Below are 20,385 nucleotides of genomic sequence, written 5' to 3' on the forward strand. Positions count from 1 at the left end.
CGGAGACTTGGCGGGCGGAGCGAGAGTGCCGTGTGCAAAAAGGAGTAACGGGACGCCGCCGGACTTTGGACGCGGCCGTGAACTTTGGACCGAAAATGAAGGTGCCACATCTCGGCAGCGGTGCGGCACACAAACATGCCGCATGCGTCTCCGGGATCAGCAGGACGACAGCATCAGGCTGGACGGCGGCGGGAAGCAGTGCGTCAGGGACAAGAGGGTTAATCAGGAACCATTAACTGTGGACCCGGTGTGGAGAGTTTCGGCGGGACGTGTGCAAAAGGGAAATAACGGTTCCCAGAGGCCCTACATAAACCCGCGGAGGATTCAGTCGAGATCATTCGGTCGAGATCATTCAGTTGAGATCATTCAGTGGAGATCAGTTAGTAAAGAGCGAGCAGTCAATCGAGAGCATCAGTCAAGTACGATCATCAAGGGTTAAGACAAGGAATCGAACGAAAACCAACCAAGCAAGCTACGAGGGAGCCACACCAGGGCAAGACATCGGAAGCAGCGCCGTGGGAGCCTACGAGGAGCAAGATTGTCACGTCGAGACGTTCGGGATTGGGATTACTAGGAATCTCCGAACTGAGGCACAGGTGGCTGAGGTCTAAGGAGGCACCACACGGCTAAGTTCTGTTCTGTCCTGCCGACGAAGTCCTGGCGTTACGCCTGGAGGGTCTACTAGACTTAGATTTGAAATCGTGAAATCAGCCAGAAGGGAGAGAAGTCCCGGAGCGGCGTAACAGAACCCCTAGAGTAGCCAGCCAGAAGGGAGAGAAGTCCCGGAGCGGCGGAACAGACCCCGAGAGTCACGAGCCAGAAGCGAGGCAGCTTCCTGGCGTTCTGCCTTGACTGTCCGCACGATCTGAGCGGAAGCCCGTGGGACCATCCGGGACGGAGCAAGGGACAGGCGGTTGGGTATCGAGAGGAATGATCCTGGAGAGCTCGTCAGTCTGTTCACCCTAGTCTGAGAACGGTGACGCTTCCCTAAGCCCGCACGGCTGACCCCATACCGAGTCTGAATCGAGCCAATCACGTCAGGAGCAAGCAGCGATCAAGGATCTTCGAGGAGCGACAAGACGACCCACACCGTCGGAGACAGCGAGACAAGCAAATTTTAAAGCCGATTGCAGTTATACCCGCAATAAACCCACACCGAACCCGAGAATTCTGTGCTTTCTCACTGAACTACTGGGCGGTCACGTTTATATAAATTTGGTGGGACGAATACACACAATCTACTGAGCTAGCCGCAAAAGTATCGTAGCGAGCAAAAACCAAAGAAATAAGTTCGTTACATCTGGCGCCCAAAACGTGATTATCCCAGCGGTGAAAGCAAAAGAAACAGAATGGGAAAGAAGTGGATTTACCGCCTTAAGAAGGAGGACTTCGCCCATGTCGCACAAAGGCTTAATGTCGCCCTGGACGGCAGATTAGAGGACTTGAGGAGGACATTGTCGGAGTATTACTCCGAAACAGAGAACGACCCACAACTTGCCGACATCTGGGCTGAGTTGGAAGCCATGTATTACGACAGAACCGGCCCGAGTATCACGCTAACTAACGCTGAAGGGGATAACCTAGTAGCAACCTGGAGCGTCGACAACATGCAAAGGGAGGCTCACAGGAGAGAATCAAGCCAGGACAGGAAGACAACAGTGCTGACCTCTAGACACAGCCAGGAGGATTATGCAAGGGTCGCTAAACAAGTCCGCGAGTGGTAATTCAGGTTCGACGGGGCGAAGAAACCGTTCGAGTTCCTGGAACAAGTGGAATGGTCCGCCAACACCTACGGTTTAGGCCTAGACATGATCCCCCGAGCAATGCCGGAGTTGCTGAAAGAAAGGGCGTTGAAGTGGTTTATCGCCAACAATAAACAATGGAAAACCTGGGCCGAGTTCATTGAGAGCTTCCATCTCTACTTTCTGCCGAGAGATTTCTTTACAAGGCTGTCGGATCAGGTCAGGCAACGAAAGCAGGGTTTCAGTGAGTCATTTAAAGACTACATGATCGATATGCAGACGATGTCGAGGCCACTAAACTATTCTGCGAAAGACACCTTAAAGATCATAAAGGAAAACTGCACCCCAAGCCTAAGGATCTTCTTAAGGGCGTACAAAGTGCCGGACCTGGACACGTTTATGCTATTAGCCGATGAATACGAAGAACTGGAAAAGGAGCGGGAAGGGTTCGCCCAAGAAAACAAGTTATCAAAGGCAAAGTCGTCACCACCAACGCAGGTCACGTGCAGAAGATGCGAGGAGACAGATAGCCAGGAGACACGGAGAGATGACCAGTTTTCACCGCCGCAACGAGTCCCACGACAGCAGGCAACAGGAGCACCACGAGGAGGCCAATGGACGCCACAACAGCAACATCAGATACAACCAGCGAACACGGTGTGGAGACCGCGAAACACAACACAGAGGCCGCCGGGAACGACACACATTGCAGATCCCCATGAGGCCTGCCGGAGGTGCGGCGGCCACGGACACTGGGCACGAGGATGTCGACTCCAACGCCTGTTTTTCTGCTGGGTGTGCGGGAGCGTAGGTGTCGTCAGGAGCGTCGAGTGCTGCCAGCAGGCGGGAAATGCCCAGCGACCTCAGCCGCAGAGAGGCGAGCGGGGGTCGCAAGATGCTACCTCTCCAAACTAACGGGCAAGCTAATCGAGGAGGAGCAGCAGTTGTCCGCAGCGGTGACGATTGGGGGAGGCACGTACATGGCCACGATCGACACCGGGGCAACAGCGAGCTTTATAAGCAAGGAACTGGCGGACAACCTGGCTGCCCTCGGGAGGATTACGAGGACACGGCGGCAAGTTAGGTTGGCAGACGGAAGGAGCGGCGGAATCGATGAACAGCTGGAGGTGGAGATCGCATTCGAGAACAAGCGACTAACCATGAACCTGTTGATACTACCAGGGGTAGTGGATTCATTGGTGTTAGGATGGCACTTTCTAACTCAAGTCGGAAACGAGATAAGGTGCGCTGAACACGAGGTGAGAATACCGGCCAGGAACCGACACAATGGGTGGTTTGAGGAGAGGCTATCGGTAGCAGTCGTACAACAGGAAGCAGAGTATGACGACACAGCGAAGTTCCTGGAGGCAGAGCTAGCCAGATTCAAAACCATGACAGGAACGTCGAACATGGCAGAGCATCAAATAACGATGAAGGACGACAAACCAATAAAACAGCGATACTACCCGAAGATTCCGAAAGTTCAAGGGGTGATCAATGCGAAGGTGGACGAGCTACTCCAAATGGGATGCATAGAGCACTCAACCAGCCCATACAGCTCTCCCATCGTGATGGCTAGGAGAAAGACGTGCAAGTGGAGACTGTGCGTCGACTTCAGGCAGATCAAAGCAAAATCGATAAAGGATGCCTACCCTAAATTATATCCTCGACCATCTGAGAGAGGCACGGTACATAAGCAGTTTGGACCTGAAGGACGGCTACTGGCAAATCCCGCTGAAAGAAAGCAGCAGGCAGTACACTGCATTTACAGTGCCGGGAAAGGGCTTATTCCAGTGGAGAGTAATGCCGTTCGGACTCCATTCGGCATCTGCGACCTTCCAGCAGGTGTTGGACCGGGTAATTGGTCCCGAGATGTCGGCGCACGCATTTGCGTACCAGAACGATATCATAGTGATCGGACGCACACTAGAAGAGCACAAGGCAAACTTGAAAGATGTATTCCGGCGACTGAAAGATGCTAATCTGAGATTAAACCCGGAAAAAGGCCAGTTTTTCAAGAAGGAGCTGCTATATTTGGGTCATAGAGTGTCAAGCGACGGGATAGGCACGGATCCGGAAAAGGTAGCAACCATTGCCGAATTAGAGCCGCCGTCAACAGTAAGAGAGCTCCGACAGAACCTGGGAGTATCTTCGTGGTATCGGTATATTTGTACCTGAGTTCGCAAAAATAGTCAAGCCGCTCAACGATCTGCTGCGCAAGGGCAACAAGTGGATGTGGACACAAGAACATCATTCGGCATTCGAAGAGGTAAAGGCAAGGCTGGTGGCAGACCCTGTGCTGGCGTGCCCGGATTTTGAAAAACTATTTGTCCTGCAAACGGACGCAAGTGATTCCGGTATTGGGGCCATTTTGACCCAGGAAACCGAACGTGGCGAAAAGGTGATCTCTTACTCAAGCCGATCGCTTAATGGGGCTGACAAAAACTACTCCACGACCGAGAAGCAGTGTTTGGCAATAGTCTGGGCGATCCGGAAACTTAAGCCATATCTGGAAGGGTACCACTTCAAGGTGGTAACCGACCAGATGTCACTGAAGTGGCTCAACAGCATCGAGAGCCCTTCAGGAAGGATCGCCAGATGGGCCCTGGAGTTGCAGCAGTACTTCGAAATAGCGTACAGGACAGGGACAATTCAATGTGATGGCAGACGCATTATCAAGGCAGCCACTACCAGTAACACTGCGAGGGATCAAGGAGACATCGGAGGCGGAAGCCTCCGCAGCATGCAGCTGGATTCAGGACATGCGCGGAAAGATTAGGACTCAGCCACAAAAGTACCCGGACTACGTAATGGAGGGAGAACATTCCACTCAGAGCAGGCAGTGAGGATGTCGCGACGTGGAAGATGTGCGTCTCTAAAGCTCTACGAGAAGCGGTGCTGAAAGAGAACCACGACTCACCGGCAGCTGGCCATGTAGGAAGCAGAACGACAATAGCACGTCTGGCAGCCCGGTACGACTGGCCAGGCATGCACCGAGACGCTCGAGCCCACGTAAAAGGATGCGAGACATATATCAGATTCAAAGCCAAATCAGATGCAGGCAGCTGGGAAAATGCTAACGCAGGTGCCAGAGAAACCGTGGGCTACAGTGTGCGCAGACTTCGTCGGACCCCTGCCGCGTTCAAAACACGGCAACCAAATGCTGCTGGTGCTGATAGACAGGTTCTCCTAGTGGACTGAATTTGTGCCGCTGCGGAGCGCGACGACCGAGTCCATAAAAAAAGCGTTCAGGGAGCGCATCATCGCAAAGTTTGGGGTCCCGAAGGTAGTCATAACGGATAACGGAGTACAGTTCAACAGCAAAATCTTCAAGAGTTTCCTGGCCGAGATGGAAGTCAAGCATCAGTTCACGGCTCCATATACCCCGCAAGAGAACCCGACAGAAAGAGCAAACAGGACCGTGAAGACGATGATAGCGCAGTTCACAGGGCAGGATCAGAGAAGCTGGGACGAGAAAGGGCCTGAGATTATGCTGGCAGTAAATACGAGTGTTTCGGATTCCACAGGATTAACGCTGGCGTTTATTACTCAAGGCAGAGAACCGAGACTGCCGAGCGCCTTATACGACAGAGAGACCTTGGGAACAGGACGACCCACTGAGACTCCAGGGGAGAAGGCCAACAAACTCGGGGAAATCTTCGAGATTGTAAGGCGGAATCTGGAGAGAACCAGGATCAGGCTAGGCATTACAACCTAAGGAGGAGACAATGGACACCAGCTGTGGGGGACGTCGTGTGGGCCAAGGAACATCATTTGTCAAAGGCGGCCGAGGGATTCGCAGCAAAGTTGGCCCCAAGATACGACAGACCTCACCAGATCACGGATTTTGCGTCACCAGTAATCTGAAAAATACGGCACATGAACACAAAAAAAGAGAGGACCATTCACGAGCGTCGAGTGCTGCCAGCAGGCGGGAAATGCCCAGCGACCTCAGCCGCAGAGAGGCGAGCGGGGGTCGCAAGATGCTACCTCTCCAAACTAACGGGCAAGCTAATCGAGGAGGAGCAGCAGTTGTCCGCAGCGGTGACGATTGGGGGAGGCACGTACATGGCCACGATCGACACCGGGGCAACAGCGAGCTTTATAAGCAAGGAACTGGCGGACAACCTGGCTGCCCTCGGGAGGATTACGAGGACACGGCGGCAAGTTAGGTTGGCAGACGGAAGGAGCGGCGGAATCGATGAACAGCTGGAGGTGGAGATCGCATTCGAGAACAAGCGACTAACCATGAACCTGTTGATACTACCAGGGGTAGTGGATTCATTGGTGTTAGGATGGCACTTTCTAACTCAAGTCGGAAACGAGATAAGGTGCGCTGAAAACGAGGTAAGAATACCGGCCAGGAACCGACACAATGGGTGGTTTGAGGAGAGGCTATCGGTAGCAGTCGTACAACAGGAAGCAGAGTATGACGACACAGCGAAGTTCCTGGAGGCAGAGCTAGCCAGATTCAAAACCATGACAGGAACGTCGAACATGGCAGAGCATCAAATAACGATGAAGGACGACAAACCAATAAAACAGCGATACTACCCGAAGATTCCGAAAGTTCAAGGGGTGATCAATGCGAAGGTGGACGAGCTACTCCAAATGGGATGCATAGAGCACTCAACCAGCCCATACAGCTCTCCCATCGTGATGGCTAGGAGAAAGACGTGCAAGTGGAGACTGTGCGTCGACTTCAGGCAGATCAAAGCAAAATCGATAAAGGATGCCTACCCTAAATTATATCCTCGACCATCTGAGAGAGGCACGGTACATAAGCAGTTTGGACCTGAAGGACGGCTACTGGCAAATCCCGCTGAAAGAAAGCAGCAGGCAGTACACTGCATTTACAGTGCCGGGAAAGGGCTTATTCCAGTGGAGAGTAATGCCGTTCGGACTCCATTCGGCATCTGCGACCTTCCAGCAGGTGTTGGACCGGGTAATTGGTCCCGAGATGTCGGCGCACGCATTTGCGTACCAGAACGATATCATAGTGATCGGACGCACACTAGAAGAGCACAAGGCAAACTTGAAAGATGTATTCCGGCGACTGAAAGATGCTAATCTGAGATTAAACCCGGAAAAAGGCCAGTTTTTCAAGAAGGAGCTGCTATATTTGGGTCATAGAGTGTCAAGCGACGGGATAGGCACGGATCCGGAAAAGGTAGCAACCATTGCCGAATTAGAGCCGCCGTCAACAGTAAGAGAGCTCCGACAGAACCTGGGAGTATCTTCGTGGTATCGGTATATTTGTACCTGAGTTCGCAAAAATAGTCAAGCCGCTCAACGATCTGCTGCGCAAGGGCAACAAGTGGATGTGGACACAAGAACATCATTCGGCATTCGAAGAGGTAAAGGCAAGGCTGGTGGCAGACCCTGTGCTGGCGTGCCCGGATTTTGAAAAACTATTTGTCCTGCAAACGGACGCAAGTGATTCCGGTATTGGGGCCATTTTGACCCAGGAAACCGAACGTGGCGAAAAGGTGATCTCTTACTCAAGCCGATCGCTTAATGGGGCTGACAAAAACTACTCCACGACCGAGAAGCAGTGTTTGGCAATAGTCTGGGCGATCCGGAAACTTAAGCCATATCTGGAAGGGTACCACTTCAAGGTGGTAACCGACCAGATGTCACTGAAGTGGCTCAACAGCATCGAGAGCCCTTCAGGAAGGATCGCCAGATGGGCCCTGGAGTTGCAGCAGTACTTCGAAATAGCGTACAGGACAGGGACAATTCAATGTGATGGCAGACGCATTATCAAGGCAGCCACTACCAGTAACACTGCGAGGGATCAAGGAGACATCGGAGGCGGAAGCCTCCGCAGCATGCAGCTGGATTCAGGACATGCGCGGAAAGATTAGGACTCAGCCACAAAAGTACCCGGACTACGTAATGGAGGGAGAACATTCCACTCAGAGCAGGCAGTGAGGATGTCGCGACGTGGAAGATGTGCGTCTCTAAAGCTCTACGAGAAGCGGTGCTGAAAGAGAACCACGACTCACCGGCAGCTGGCCATGTAGGAAGCAGAACGACAATAGCACGTCTGGCAGCCCGGTACGACTGGCCAGGCATGCACCGAGACGCTCGAGCCCACGTAAAAGGATGCGAGACATATATCAGATTCAAAGCCAAATCAGATGCAGGCAGCTGGGAAAATGCTAACGCAGGTGCCAGAGAAACCGTGGGCTACAGTGTGCGCAGACTTCGTCGGACCCCTGCCGCGTTCAAAACACGGCAACCAAATGCTGCTGGTGCTGATAGACAGGTTCTCCTAGTGGACTGAATTTGTGCCGCTGCGGAGCGCGACGACCGAGTCCATAAAAAAAGCGTTCAGGGAGCGCATCATCGCAAAGTTTGGGGTCCCGAAGGTAGTCATAACGGATAACGGAGTACAGTTCAACAGCAAAATCTTCAAGAGTTTCCTGGCCGAGATGGAAGTCAAGCATCAGTTCACGGCTCCATATACCCCGCAAGAGAACCCGACAGAAAGAGCAAACAGGACCGTGAAGACGATGATAGCGCAGTTCACAGGGCAGGATCAGAGAAGCTGGGACGAGAAAGGGCCTGAGATTATGCTGGCAGTAAATACGAGTGTTTCGGATTCCACAGGATTAACGCTGGCGTTTATTACTCAAGGCAGAGAACCGAGACTGCCGAGCGCCTTATACGACAGAGAGACCTTGGGAACAGGACGACCCACTGAGACTCCAGGGGAGAAGGCCAACAAACTCGGGGAAATCTTCGAGATTGTAAGGCGGAATCTGGAGAGAACCAGGATCAGGCTAGGCATTACAACCTAAGGAGGAGACAATGGACACCAGCTGTGGGGGACGTCGTGTGGGCCAAGGAACATCATTTGTCAAAGGCGGCCGAGGGATTCGCAGCAAAGTTGGCCCCAAGATACGACAGACCTCACCAGATCACGGATTTTGCGTCACCAGTAATCTGCAAAATACGGCACATGAACACAAAAAAAGAGAGGACCATTCACGTGAGCGAGCTGAAACAATAACAAACACAAAACACAAGCGAGCAGGTACAAGCAGATACGTTAGACAAAAGGCAACAGTAAAAACAGGACGAAAAGGATACAACCATCAGACCGGAACGTCCAAATGCTCAGAGATGACTAATAGGAAAATTTCCAGCGATAGCTCGCCGAAGCAAGGGGAAAGACGGCACAGAACAGAGAGCTGTACCGTAAAAATGGAAAGTAAAAGGAGGGACGCTGGAAAAAAAAACGGGACCGAGCAAAGAAGAACCGAGGTGTCGAGGAAGGAGCGGCCGGCGGCAGACGGTCATTTAGCTAGAACACCACCATGAGCACCAGAGTGACAAGGAGCGACGCACGTAAAGCGATGGCTGCCCGCCAGCCGTCTGAGAGGTCTTGCCCGGGGCAAGGATAGTCAACCACACGGCCTACCCGAACCTCGCGGCAGATCTCGAGGCGAGGAGAGCCCGATCCGGTGATCAGCTCCGACAGCGAAGTCGAGTTGAAGATCCACGGCTGGAGGAGAGGAGGTGGCGGCTTTGGAAGGCCACCAGCGCCACAGACGGCCGTATCCCGACCGGCACAACCAGGGTCGAGTGGGTCAGCGAGGAGCCACCTGCGGGCGACGGACTTCCCGCAGCCAGGAGGAGCAGGTAACAGCAGCCACGCTGGAGTTCCGGCTGAACTTGGAGGCGTGGAGGAGGACGGAGGAAACGCGGCTGAAAGAAATGGAGGAGGACCCTGATTGGCAGGCCCGTTTGCGACGAGCCGAGGAGGAGGAGCAGCAGCTGTGGGAGGAGCCGGCATACCCACCCACCCCGAGGTATGTCGCCGAACCGTGGGTACCGCCCCAGGAGGAGGCCGACGATCGGGCTGCCTCTCCTCCGGGCTGGCTGCCGAAGGTGCCGCTTACGCCGCGGTACGAGGGGTCGCCGACACGACCACCCTCACCGGAAGGCAAGACGCTCTCTCCCCGGTCGCCACTACCGCCGCAACCGGATACGCCACCGACGCCGCAACCGGATAGACCACCACCGCTGACGAGGCACTACGGGGAATCTCCCCAATGGAGACCCTCGCGGCCACCCACGCCGAGGTTCGAACGGCCGCCGGCGGCAGAGTCGCACCCGCGGCCGGACACGCCGCCGTACCAACCCGGAGACCCGGTATGACACCACGTCCGAACGGACATCCCGGCGGCGCACGTGACCCATAGCGTGCGGACGTTCGTGGCCGAAGGCGTGAGGTGGCGGCAACAGACGGTCGTCTGGACGTGGCCGGAGGGCCCCGCGGAGGAGGCGACGTCGGATGAGCCCCGGATCTGGGAGGAGACGGGACCTCGGGTGAGCCCGCTGGATCCTAGGACCCGTGGCCGGCCGGACTGTGGACCCCACCGACACCGAGTACGCGACCATCGACGCCCGGTACTGTGGAGCAGACCGAGGTGAAATCGTGAAATACAATCTTGTAAAATGAACACACAGAAGCTTAGAAATGGAAGGGGGCGGGGACGCGGCTGAAAGCATAAACAAGAATGGTGCATACATGGTGGCAGCAACGTGAAACGAAGGGAAAGGATTAGAGCGCAGGCAAAGAAAGAAAACTCAAGCTTACTTACCCGCTGCGAAGCGAATGCTAAGTCCTCTCCGCTCCCGCCTTTGAAGGGGTCCGCGTGGAGCCAGGTCAGCCAGCTGAGGGCGAATGAAGGATAAGAGTGAAGGAAAGTCGTAGAAAGGATGAGAGCAAAGTGGGAAAAGGCAAATGAAACTCACCTAAGGAAGTCACAAATTTTGCAGAATCACCAGACAACAGGGAAGGGGCGCCTCGATAGGCGGTCGATTGGTACTGGACGATGTGGCGATCGTTTGGCTCAAGAAAAATGGAAATATCGGTGATGATGAACATCGCGGCGAGCAAGTGGCAACGCCGCACCTGCGATATCGATATCGTGAGCAGGACCTCTGGGTATCGATAACCGATTAGTATCGGTGCCCAGTGGGAACAGATGGAGGATCGGCGCGGGAGATTTAAAAATGCTATGCGGAGGACGACCGGCGCTGTGGAAACGTAACAAGGTTGAAAACGTCGAGGGAACGTCGAGAAAGCAACGAGGAAGCGCCGAGAGAACCGTAACGAGATGCGCCATGACTCAAGGGCTAGGATATACAAGGGAACGCCGGAGAGTGTGTAACGAACTTATTTCTTTGGTTTCTGCTCGCTACGGTATTTGTGCGGCTAACTCAGTAGATTGTGTGTGTTTGTTCCACCAAATTTATATAAACGTGACCGCCCAGTAGTTCAGTGAGAAAGCACAGAATTCTCGGGTTCGGAGTGGGTTTATTGCGGGTATAACTGCAGTTGGCTTTAAAATTTGCTTGTCTCGCTGTCAGAACGCCAGGAAGCTGCCTCGCTTTTCACTTCGCTTCTGTGCCTCGTGTAAACGAACGTTCCACCCTAGCCTCACCCTTTCGCGTACTGGTCGTGCCGTTCCTGCGGGCTCGATCCTCCTTGCGTGGCCGTTGCGGTGTGGTGTCATGCTTGCTGGAACTGCTCCTGACAGGGTGGCTGTCGCGTGACTTCTGTATTGGGTTCGTGGCCGTACGCCGATCCGGGACTTCTCTCCCTTCTGGCTCGTGAGTCTCGGGGTTCTGTCGCGCCGCTCCGGGACTTCTCTCCCTTCTGGTTCGTGACTCTCGGGGTCTGTTGCGCCGCTCCGGGACTTCTCTCCCTTCTGGCTGGCTACTCTAGGGGTTCTGTTACGCCGCTCCGGGACTTCTCTCCCTTCTGGCTCGCTACTCTCGGGGTTCTTTCGCGCCGCTCCGGGACTTCTCTCCCTTCTGGCTGATTTCACGATTTCAAATCTAAGTCTAGTAGACCCTCCAGGCGTAACGCCAGGACTTCGTCGGCAGGACAGAACAGAACTTAGCCGTGTGGTGCCTCCTTAGACCTCAGCCACCTGTGCCTCAGTTCGGAGATTCCTAGTAATCCCAATCCCGAACGTCTCGACGTAACAATCTTGCTCCTCGTAGGCTCCCACGGCGCTGCTTCCGATGACTTGCCCTGGTGTGGCTCCCTCGTAGCTTGCTTGGTTGGTTTTCGTTCGATTCCTTGTCTTAACCCTTGATGATCGTACTTGACTGATGCTCTCGATTGACTGCTCGCTCTTTACTAACTGATCTCCACTGAATGATCTCGACCGAATGATCTCGACTGAATCCTCCGCGGGTTTATGTAGGGCCTCTGGGAACCGTTATTTCCCTTTTGCACACGTCCCGCCGAAACTCTCCACACCGGGTCCACAGTTAATGGTTCCTGATTGACCCTCTTGTTCCTGACGCACTGCTTCCTGCCGCCGTCCAGCCTGATGCTGTCGTCCTGCTGATCCCGGAGACGCATGCGGCATGTTTGTGTGCCGCACCGCTGCCGAGATGTGGCACCTTCTTTTTCGGTCCAAAGTTCACGGCCGCGTCCAAAGTCCGGCGGCGTCCCGTTACTCCTTTTTGCACACGGCACTCTCGCTCCGCCCGCCAAGTCTCCGCTCCCTCTTTCTCCATTGTTGGTCTTCAAACTCTCTTGGTCTCCGAACCCTCTTGCTCTCCAAACTCTCTCGCTCTACAAACTCCCTTGTCTCCAAACTCTCTTCCTCTCCAAACTCTCACGTTCTCCAAACTCTCACGTTCTCCGCCCTCGATCTCCAAACTCTCTCGTTCTCCGTCCTCGATCTCCGCCGCGCCGCCACTACGCGAATTCGCCGCGTACCTGGTGATCGGCCGGCCATCTGCTGCTGGGATTTGTGTGTAGTTTTTCAACTCCTCACATTCCCCCCTTACTTCGGGAAAGATTAAGAAAAATCAGGGCTCTCACTCTCCGGCGTTCTCTTGTATATCCTAGCCTTTGAGTCATGGCGCATCTCGTTCCGGTTCCCTCGGTGCTTCCTCGTTGCTCCCTCGACGTTCCCTCGACGCTTTCCATCTTGTTTATAGCAATTTCAAATCTCCCCCGCCGATCCTCCATCTGTTCCCACTGGGCACCGATATGAATCAGCTATCGATACTCAGAGTACTTGCTATCCGCGATGTTCCTCATCACCGATATTTCCATTTTTCTTGTGCCCATCGATCGCACTATCGTCCAGTGCCAATCGACCGCCTATCGAGGCACCACCTTCCCTGTTATATGGTGATTTGCAAATTGTTTAAGCCCGTGCACCTGTCGGCCGGAGTTTAGTTTTTTTTTGTACCCCTCAGCCCGGCGTTTCCACTTTCCTTGCCGCTACGTAAGTACTCTGATCTCACACCCGACTCCTTGTATGTGCTCATCAGCTTATTTTCTCTTGGCAGGTTACCTTTGTCGACCATGTCATTTCAGACTCCAGCAGCTGTGCTTCCTGGTTTGGACTCCGATCCGGCCCGCGATCCCGTCTCCTCGTCTGGGCATGATGCTCTTCTCCGTGATGCTTGGCCTCTTTCGGTACAGCTCTCCTAGCTGTGCCGATTTCCCCCTTCCTTCGGCAGACTGCTGCTGCCAGTCCTAATCAGATCCTTGTAGACCTTGGTTCGTTCCTTTCCGCATTCGTTATCCTTGACGTGTTTCTTGTACTGTATATGATGGTATCGTAGTGCCTTGTAGAGAATCCTTCGAGTTTTATCTGTGTCCTTTAAGAATCCTAGGAGTGACCCTCGGAGTCTCACCTCATTCCTGAGCATCCTTTGGGCATCCTTGGAGCTATCCTTGGACCCTTCTCCTCGCGTCCTTTGGGTATCCTTGGAGCTATCCTTGGACCTTTTTCCTCGTGTCTTTAGGGTATCCTTGGAGCTATCCTTGGACCCCTTTCCTCGTGTCCTTCGGGTATCCTTGGAGCTATCCTTGGACCCTTTTCCTCGTGTCCTTTGGGTATCCTTGGAGCTATCCTTGGACCCCTTTCGTCGTGTCCTTCGGGTATCCTTGGAGCTATCCTTGGACCCCTTTCCTCGTGTCCTTCGGGTATCCTTGGAGCTATCCTTGGACCCCTTTTCTCGTGTCCTTCGGGTATCCTTGGAGCTATCCTTGGACCTTTACTGTTGCCTTTTGTCTACCGTATCTACTTGTGGCTGCTCGTATGTATTCTGTGTTTGTTATTGTTTCAGCTCGCTCACGTGGATGGTCCTCTCTATTTTTGTATTCACGTGCCGTATTTTGCAGATTACTGGTGACGCAAAATCCGTGACCTGGTGAGGTCCGTCGTATCTTAGGGCCAACTTTGCTGCGAACCCCTCGGCCGCCTTCGACAAATGATGTTCCTTGGCCCACACGACGTCCCCCACAGCTGGTGTCCATTGTCTCCTCCTTAGGTTGTAATGCCTAGCCTGATCCTGGGAGGCTCTCTCCAGATTCCGCCTTACAATCTCGAAGATTTCCCCGAGTTTGTTGGCCTTCTCCCCTGGAGTCTCAGTGGGTCGTCCTGTTCCCAAGGTCTCTCTGTCGTATAAGGCGCTCGGCAGTCTCGGTTCTCTGCCTTGAGTAATAAACGCCAGCGTTAATCCTGTGGAATCCGAAACACTCGTATTTACTGCCAGCATAATCTCAGGCCCTTTCTCGTCCCAGCTTCTCTGATCCTGCCCTGTGAACTGCGCTATCATCGTCTTCACGGTCCTGTTTGCTCTTTCTGTCGGGTTCTCTTGCGGGGTATATGGAGCCGTGAACTGATGCTTGACTTCCATCTCGGCCAGGAAACTCTTGAAGATTTTGCTGTTGAACTGTACTCCGTTATCCGTTATGACTACCTTCGGGACCCCAAACTTTGCGATGATGCGCTCCCTGAACGCTTTTTTTATGGACTCGGTCGTCGCGCTCCGCAGCGGCACAAATTCAGTCCACTAGGAGAACCTGTCTATCAGCACCAGCAGCATTTGGTTGCCGTGTTTTGAACGCGGCAGGGGTCCGACGAAGTCTGCGCACACTGTAGCCCACGGTTTCTCTGGCACCTGCGTTAGCATTTTCCCAGCTGCCTGCATCTGATTTGGCTTTGAATCTGATATATGTCTCGCATCCTTTTACGTGGGCTCGAGCGTCTCGGTGCATGCCTGGCCAGTCGTACCGGGCTGCCAGACGTGCTATTGTCGTTCTGCTTCCTACATGGCCAGCTGCCGGTGAGTCGTGGTTCTCTTTCATCACCGCTTCTCGCAGAGCTTTCGGGACCCACATCTTCCACGTCGCGACATCCTCACTGCCTGCTCTGAGTGGAATGTTCTCCCTCCATTACGTAGTCCGGGTGATTTGCCAGTAGCCGTCCTTCAAGTCCAAACTGCTTATGTACCGTGCCTCTCTCACATGGTCGAAGATATAATTTAGGGTAGGCATCCTTTATCGATTTTGCTTTGATCTGCCTGAAGTCGACGCACAGTCTCCACTTGCACGTCTTTCTCCTAGCCATCACGATGGGAGAGCTGTATGGGCTGGTTGAGTGCTCTATGCATCCCATTTGGAGTAGCTCGTCCACCTTCGCATTGATCACCCCTTGAACTTTCGGAATCTTCGGGTAGTATCGCTGTTTTATTGGTTTGTCGTCCTTCATTGTTATTTGATGCTCTGCCATGTTCGACGTTCCTGTCATGGTTTTGAAACTGGCTAGCTCTGCCTCCACGAACTTCGCTGTGTCCTCATACTCTGCTTCCTGTTGTACGACTGCTACCGATAGCCTCTCCTCAAACCACCCATTGTGTCGGTTCCTGGCCGGTATTCTTACCTCGTGTTCAGCGCACCTTATCTCGGTTCCGACTCCACCACCCCTGGTAGTATCAGCAGGCTCATGGTTAGTCGCTTGTTCCCGAATGCGATCTCCACCTCCAGCTGTTCATTGATTCCGCCGCACCTTCCGTCTGCCAACCTAACTTGCCGCCGTGTCCTCGTAATCCTCCCGAGGGTAGCCAGGTTTTCCACCAGTGCCTTGCTTATTTTTTAAAGTGTCTCTCACAGAATTGTTTAGTGGCCTCAACATCGTCTGCATGTCGATCATGTAGTCTTTAAATGACTCACTAAAACCCTGTTTTCGTTGCCTGACCTGATCCGACAGCCTTGTAAAGAAATCTCTCGGCAGAAAGTAGAGATGGAAGCTCTCAATGAACTCGGCCCAGGTTTTCCATTGTTTATTGTTGGCGATAAACTTCTTCAACGCCCTTTCTTTCAGCAGCTCCGGCATCGCTCGGGGGATCATGTCTAGGTCTAAGCCGTAGGTGTTGGGGAACCATTCTACTTGTTCCAGGAACTCAAACGGTTTCTCCGCCCCGTCGAACCTGAATTACCACTCGCGGACTTGTTTAGCGACCCTTGCATAATCCGACTGGCTGGGTCAGCACCGCTGTCTTCCTGTCCTGGCTTGAAGCTCTCCTGTGAGCCTCCCTTTGCAAGTTGTCGACGCTCAAGCTTGTTACTAGGTTATCCCCTTCAGCGTTAGTTAGCGTGATACTCGGGCCGGCTCTGTCGTAATATATAGCTTCCAACTCAGCCCAGATGGCAAGTTGTGGGTCGTTCTCTGTCTCGGAGTAATACTCCGACAATGTCTTCCTCATGTCGACGACGTCCTCCTTCTTAAGGCGGTAAATCCACTTCTTTCCCATTCTGTTTATTTTGCTTTCACCGCTGGGACAATCACGTTTTGGGCGCCAGATGTAACGAACTTATTTGTTTGCTTTGTGTGCGGCTAGCTCAGTAGATTGTATGTGTTCGTCCCACCAAATTTATATAAACGTGACCGCCCAGTAGTTCAGTGAGAAAGCACAGAATTCACGGGTTCGTAGTGGGTTTATTGAGGATGTAACTGCAGTAGGCTTTATAATTGGCTTGCTGTCTCCGACGGTACGGGTTGTCCCGGTGTTCGCTCGCCTCGTTGACACGGTGTTCCAGTTTTGTAGCTCCCTGAAGATCCTTTTCCGCTGCTTGCTCCTGACGCGTTTGGCTCGGTGACTGCTCGGCCGCAATTCAGTTCGCTCTGGGGTCAGCCGTGCGGGCTTAGGAAAGCGTCACCGTTCTCAGACTAGGGCGAACAGAGTGACGAGTTCTCCAGGATCACTCCTCTCGACACACGACCGCCCGTCCCTTGCTCTGTCCCGGATGGTCCACGGGGGCTTCCACTCAGATCGTGCGGACAGTCAAGACGGAAGAAGTTGCCTCGCTCTTCACTTTGCTTCTACGGCTCGTTTAAATGAACGTTCCCCCCTAGCCTCACCCTTTCGCTTACTGTCCGGGCCGTTCCTGCGGGCTCGATTCTCCTTGCGTGGCAGTTTCGGTGTGGTGTCCTGCTTGCTGGTGGCGGAGTCCTGCGAACTGCTCCTGACAGGGTTGCTGTACGTCGCGTGACTTCTGTATTGGGTTCGTGGGCGTACGCCGATCCGGGACTTCTCTCCCTTCTGGCTCGTGAGTCTCGGGGTTCTGTCGCGCCGCTCCGGGACTTCTCTCCCTTCTGGCTCGTTACTCTCGTTATTATGTCGCGCCTCTCCGGGACTTCTCTCCCTTCTGGCTTTTTACTGTCGGGGTTCGGTTGTGCCGCTCTGGGACTTCTCTCCCTTCTGGCTGATCGCGGCAAGACATGCTTAACTCCACTTGGCGGACTGGGCTCACGCCGGGACACGCCAAAGTAGTGCTTGGGGCGAGATACACTGGGCTCGACAGGCTTACCCCCGAGCTGACGATTTCAAGTCGCCGGCCGTCACTGCTCCAAGTCTGGTAGACCCTCCAGGCGTAACGCCAGGACTTCATCGGCAGGAATGAATAGACCGCCTTGACTTAGCCTTGTGGTGCCTCCTTAGACCTCATCCACCTGTGTCTCAGTTCGGGAATTCCTTGTTATCCCAATCCCGAACGTCTCGACGTGACAATTTTGCTCCTTGTAGGCTCCCACAACGCTGCTTCCGACGACTCGCCTTGTTGTTGCTCCCTCGTAGCTTGCCTGGTTGGTATTCGTTCGACTGCTTGTCTTAACTCTTCGACTGGTCGTAATCGACTGATCGTGCACAACTGACCGTAATCGGCTCACTGATCTCGAATGATTGATCCCACTGCCAGTGCCCTGCGGGTTTATATAGGGCCTCCGGGAACCATTATTCCCCTGTTGCACACGGCCGACGTCCATCCTGATGCTGCCGTCCCGCTGATCCCGGAGACGCATGCGGCATGTATGTGTGCCGCACCGCTGCCGAGATGTGGCACCTTCTTTCTCGGTCCAAAGTTCACGGCCGCGTCCAAAGTCCGGCGGCGTACCGTTACTCCATTTTGCACACGGCACTCTCGCTCCGCCTGTCAAGTCTCCGCTCTCTCTTTCTCCATTCTTGGTCGCCAAACTCTTTTGGTCTCCAAACCATCTTGCCCTCCAAACTCTCTTGCACTCCAAACTCCCTTGTCTCCAAACTCTATTGCTCTCCAAACTCCCACGTTCTCTAAACTCTCACATTCTCCAAATTCTCACGCTCTCCGTCCTTGATCTCCAAACTCTCACCTTCTCCAACCGCTCTTCGCCGCGCTGGGATTTGTGTGGAGTTATTCTACTCCTCACAAAATTCCTTACCCCCCATCTTGAAAATGATATTGCAACAAAATTTTATGTTGATGATGAAATAAGTAAACTAGTACAGAATACATCTAATGAAATTTCTAAACAACCACGGAAACAAGAAATCTTTAGATTGAGACCTCGAATCAATAATATTGAGGAATAAGTGAGTGAAATTTTTAAAAAATTGGAATTTCTCTTGAAAACTATTAATAAGATAGTAGAGGATATAAATGAAGTAGAAAGTAATATTTTCAATTATATTATTGCACCGACCGCAGTTTTAAAAAGTGAAACTATGTCTTTAGAGAAGAAACCATTTGTACCAAATAAAATAAAGTTATAAGTAAACGAGATATTGTAAATGAGTTACATCGACCATCATTCAAGACTTTTCCAAGACGTAGAGTTACAGTAGAGTGATTATTATATTAATGATTTATGGCAGGCTGATTTTGTTGAAATGGGCATATGCATCATCGAATAGTAATAGATACCTTTTCTAAATATGGATGGGGTGAAGCAATAAAATCAAAAAATGCAGAAAAAGTTACAGAATGGAAAAAAAATAAAATCTGGTCATGGAGTACCAAAGAATTTACAAACAGATAATGGAAATGAATTCTATAATAAACAATTTAGAGAATTGATGAAACGATATAAAATTAATCGTTACTCAACATTTAGTACTCTTAAAGTATCTACTGTGAAACGTTTGAGATCACAAAACAAAATTCACTAATACTTATCTTGTTGAAAAGATTCTGAAAAATAAAGGTGATTATGTGCTTTGCGATGGCTAGGCTTTTAAAAAACCAGAAGATTGTTGGATTCACAAAAAAGAAATTTTATAAAAAACAAGCGAAGGCATAGAAAAATTAAAATGTACGCATTGACGTCAATGCGTGAAATCAAAAAATGTTTCTTCACACGCACAATTTTTATTTATAAAGTGTGAAGAAACATGTTAAAATAAGAATTCGAATGGAATTGATAATGTGCTTGTGTGTTAAGTAAGTTAAGAGAGCGTTCGTGTACAGATAAGAATTTTGTATGGAACTTGAACTCTAAAGATTCTAAAACAAAAAGATGATTTATGCGTATAAATCAACGCTTATATGTATATGTACAAATCTAGTCTATATAAAGGGTGGAAAGAATTTCAAAAAGTATTCAGTTTTCGTCTATTCGTTCACGCAAGTCAATTTCAGGATCGTTTATTCGTTTGTGCGTTCGTTTGTTAAAAAAATGTCGTTTTTGATAATATTTTTCTATTAGGACAATTCTCTATTTCTTTTATTCTTAGCTCGTAAACATAAATATTTGCATTTATTTCATCAAGTTTTATTTCTAATTTATTTTGTTCTATTTTATAATGTCCATATCGTAATGTATTAATTTTATTGTTTTGTACAATGAGCTTTGTATCTTTTTTTCACCTATGTTTTATATATCAAGGACTCTCGCCCATTTGTATCGCTCTAACTGTTACCAACTGACTCTGGCTTTTTTAATTAGTGGGCCATAAAGCCCAATCCAAGTAGCTCACAAATTTCAATTAGCCAGGGCCCGAAAAGGGGATCGTAAAGTGGGAAATGCAGCAGTGGGTTAACCTTAACCTTAACCCAAGTGTCGACATTGTTGTCTCCTCCTTGCCTCGGCCATTGATATAGTAAATTTCCAAAGAAATCTTAGAGATACGGGTCTGCTGATAAGCGTGCGGCAGTATTTAGTGGCAGATGCAACTGCGCTTTATTGTGTCGCTTGGATTTCATCGGCTTGGGATTGGGTTTAGCTATGGGTCGCCGTGTTCATTAGCTGCCATAATTTATATGAGCCAACATATTTATTGAATGTTTTGGCAGTCGTTTTAACGGCTAGCTCGAGACCAGCGGCTTGTGTCCAACCAAGCAAGTGAGTGTCATAAAAGTGCAGTTGGGAAAAAATCTTAGATTTTAGATCGCATATTTTAGGAACAGATTTTTTAAATACTATAATATCTAGATTTTTAAAGACATATTAACGTTTGTAAAAATTCTAATAGTCTTGACATATCTCTAATATTTTTAATAATTTTATCTTATAAAACACATATAGGTAATCAAAATAAATGATCTTTCGCT

The 20,385-nt window shown here is 51.4% G+C and overlaps 1 protein-coding gene across 1 annotated transcript in view; it reads left to right on the forward strand.

The window, feature by feature from the left end:
- Positions 1-9,911, forward strand: part of LOC127012054 (uncharacterized) — a 37,380-nt gene extending 27,469 nt beyond the window's left edge. Inside the window, exon 4 of the mRNA XM_050890236.1 lies at positions 9,248-9,911. Coding sequence (XP_050746193.1) covers positions 9,248-9,911 — 664 coding nt within the window. The remainder of the gene's footprint in view (positions 1-9,247) is intronic.
- Positions 9,912-20,385: the final 10,474 nt, after the last annotated feature.

This window comes from Drosophila biarmipes, unplaced genomic scaffold (assembly GCF_025231255.1).
Source record: "Drosophila biarmipes strain raj3 unplaced genomic scaffold, RU_DBia_V1.1 ptg000017l, whole genome shotgun sequence".
Lineage (NCBI taxonomy): Eukaryota > Metazoa > Arthropoda > Insecta > Diptera > Drosophilidae > Drosophila > Drosophila biarmipes.